We start from the raw sequence: 3,218 nt of genomic DNA on the forward strand, positions 1-3,218 counted from the left end.
GAACGTGGGGCGACAGCAGCCTCTTGGCGCTGACGGTGTTCCCCCGGCCCTCCCACCCCACCACTCACCACAGCACCAGCAGTGCACAGAGAAAATGAAACACAGAAACTGCATAGATCAGCCATGAACCTGGGGAGGCCGCGGGCACCCGACACCACGGGACACTCCGCTCCGGGGGGAGCAGGCCTGGGGGACAGGGCACTCCTTCAGGGGTGTGCCCGTAGGGCCTTTTTGTACGGTCGGAGTGTGGTGCTGCCAATTAGGGGTGTCAGATTGCCTGGAGAAAATTCCCTTGCCTGCTGATGGGCAGGGGGACCTTTGGTCGGATGGAACCAGGACACTGGCAATGCAGCCCCAGGCACCGGAAGGCAAATGCCCTTGACTAGGCTCAAATGGGGCATCTGCAACCTCATGATGGACACAGGGATGATGACACTGATGGAGACGACAGCACTGATGGGGATGATGGCACTGCTGGCTGCTGCATGGCCTCACCAGCAGCCTGGCTCCTGCAGCTGCAGAACCTGACCTCTCTGGGCTCCCATGTCCAGGAACTTCCCAAGTGACTGCTCGGTGAGCTGGGAGGGACAGTGGCAGCCTGGCATCTGGTACATCACTGCCACTGCTGGAGAGCATGGGGGATATTGCTGGGGATGATGGGGGGCGTTGCCAGAAGGGATGGGGGCATTGCCACAGAGGATTGAGGGCACTGCTGGAGGCACAGGGGACATTGCCAGTGCCACAGGGAGCATTGCTGGAGAGCTTGGGGGGCATTGTCAGAGGCACAGGGGGCATTGCCAGTGTCCAGAGCAGCAGCCCATAAGGGCCTGCAGCCCTCTGGAGGGGGCAGGTTTTGGGGTTTAGGGGATCAGATGGGGATCTGGTGCATGTTGATCTATGCACTAACCGGTAGGCTTTGGACAGTTCTTTTCGTCAGAGCCATCCCCACAATCTTTTTCTGAAACACAGAACCACCAGACAGGAGCGTGGGCACAGTGACAAACACAACACACCACGGCACACGGCACAGCAGGCGGCACAGACACCGGGACGTGGACACGGACACGGACACACAGAGGCTGCGCAGACACCTGGCGGCCCAGGAGGCGAGACCAGAAGCAGCAGAGGGGGCTGGGGGAGCAGGGGGTGTCCGGGCCAGGGGGAGTCCCGTGGTACTGCAGCTCTTGCCCTAGGCACCTGGCAAGGCTTTGGGCTGCATGGAGAGGCTCCATGCCCCAGCCTGGCTGCCAGTGGTGAGGAATCCCAAGACAAAGGACTGACCCTCAGCAGGGACAGCTCTGAGGGAGCTCAGGAAGACTCCAGGGACAGTCCTATACCCATAGTTCTAACCCCGACACTGACATACGTGCTCAGCCAGTGTCTCGCCTGCTCTAAAGCCACTAATTAAACATAACAAGGCAGAGCAGCTCAAAGACTTGAAATAAACTTGTGGGGAAGGAAAGCAGCCTTGGGGCAAACCCTCTGTCCAAGGCCTGGCCCTGGAAACAGATCCAAGGGCAGATGAGAGCTGGCTGAGAGAGCTCTCCTGCCTTCTTCAGGGCTGTGAGAACTGGCTCAGCCCTGCCCGCAGCACCAGCCATGCCATGTTCAGCTTCAGCACTGGCAAAAGTTCTGGAGACCTTGCAAAGGACACCAAGGTCTGAAATGACTCCTGCCAGGTTATTGCTGCAGCACTTGCTGCGCCGGGCGCAGACGAGGGCAATGTGGGGTTGCAGGATGTGCTCAGCTTCGGCTCAAGCCTGCTCCCTTTGAGGCCTGGGCTCTGCCCTTCAGCACATACTGAGAACTGGCCCTTGCCAAAACAAGGTCCCTGCCAGGCTGCAGCCCTGCCTCGGGTCTCGCTGTGCCCACAAGGTAGCCACAGGGCCGTGGTCCTCACCGTTGTCACAGCGCCAGTTGATGTTGATGCAGCGCCCGTTGTTGCAGGTGAACTGTGTCAGGGGGAAGCAGGTCGGGTAGGCTGTGGAAGAGGCAGGGGCACGGTCAGTCAGGAGAACACCCCATGTGCACCCCAAACCTCACGGCCCTGCGGTGGGGTGAGGAGCAGCACACACACAAAACACTCCGTGCTCCCAGTGCTCCCTCCCCAGCTCACCACATGAGGCCGACTCATCGGAGCGGTCCCCGCAGTCATCGTCCAGGTCACACGTCCAGGAGATGGGGATGCAGCGGCCGCTGGCACAGGAGAACTGGTTGGGGGAGCAGGGCCGGGCTAGCCAGGAGGGACAGACAGAGCGTTAGTGGCTGGCAGTGCCTCGCTTTGCTGGGGGAAGGTGGGGAACAACCCCCCAGGCTCCTGCGAGGCACAGGTGCGAAGCCAAGTTGGACACAGGGACCTGAGACCCCAAAACCTTTGCCTCAGCCCTGTGGCATGCAGGGAACAGCTGTGGCCCAGCACGGGCTCTCCCACAGCTCTCCGAGGACCAGGCAGACTCCTCACCTGAGCAGGTGGAGTTGGACTCATCCTCGTTGTTCCCGCAGTCGTTGTCCCCATCGCAGAGCCAGCGGTTGGGGATGCAGCGGTTGTTCTTGCACTTGAAGCGGTCCGAGGGGCAGGTGTGCTGGTCTGTGTGGGGACACACACTCAGGACCTGCCCCTCATGCCACCCCATCCCTCCTCTCACCCCATCCCTCCTCTACATCCAATGGAAAGAAAAACTGGGACAGAAAAGGGCTAGAGCCTCAGACAAATCGGGGATCAGGATCCCAATCACCATTTCCCCCCTCAACCACTTGAGCCCGCTCCCCTCCATGAGGTGGCAAGGGAACAGAAGGGTCCTGGCTGCCCGACCCTGCCTCAACTACCGGCCCCACATCTGGGGGTGCTTAGCCCAAATCCTGCTGCCCCAGGAGGTGATCCCACTTCATGGGAGAGGGTCACGCACGGCAAAGCTCAGGGGCTTCATCACTGTTGTCCAGGCAGTCATTGTCTCCATCGCACTTCCAGCGCTCCTGGATGCAGCGGTTGTTCTTGCAGGCGAACTCCCCGGGCTGGCACTGCGGCGGTGGGATGTAGGACGGGTTGGCTGCCAAGGGGAAAGCACAGGTGACCAAGTGCAGCTTCCTGTGGGGAAACGGGGGTCCCCACGAGGGTGCCAGGGCAGCCTACCCTGGCAGGTGACAGAGTCCGACCCCAGGATCTGGTCCTCGGCACAGGCACACTGGCGGCCCCGGGGGGTGGCCAGGCACAGGCTGCT

At 61.1% G+C, this 3,218-nt stretch overlaps 1 protein-coding gene across 1 annotated transcript in view; it reads right to left on the reverse strand.

Moving 5' to 3' along the window:
- The window catches only part of LOC103806046 (low-density lipoprotein receptor-related protein 1-like), a gene marked incomplete at both ends in the record, with an annotated part of 53,887 nt that overhangs the window by 27,815 nt on the left and 22,854 nt on the right, over nt 1–3,218 (reverse strand). Inside the window, 6 exon segments of the mRNA XM_009078717.1 lie at nt 921–958; nt 1,901–1,981; nt 2,117–2,233; nt 2,462–2,587; nt 2,907–3,047; nt 3,131–3,213. Of these exon segments, the coding sequence (XP_009076965.1) occupies nt 921–958; nt 1,901–1,981; nt 2,117–2,233; nt 2,462–2,587; nt 2,907–3,047; nt 3,131–3,213 (586 nt within the window).

Source organism: Acanthisitta chloris, unplaced genomic scaffold, assembly GCF_000695815.1.
Source record: "Acanthisitta chloris isolate BGI_N310 unplaced genomic scaffold, ASM69581v1 scaffold1977, whole genome shotgun sequence".
In the NCBI taxonomy this organism is placed as follows: Eukaryota; Metazoa; Chordata; class Aves; order Passeriformes; family Acanthisittidae; genus Acanthisitta; species Acanthisitta chloris.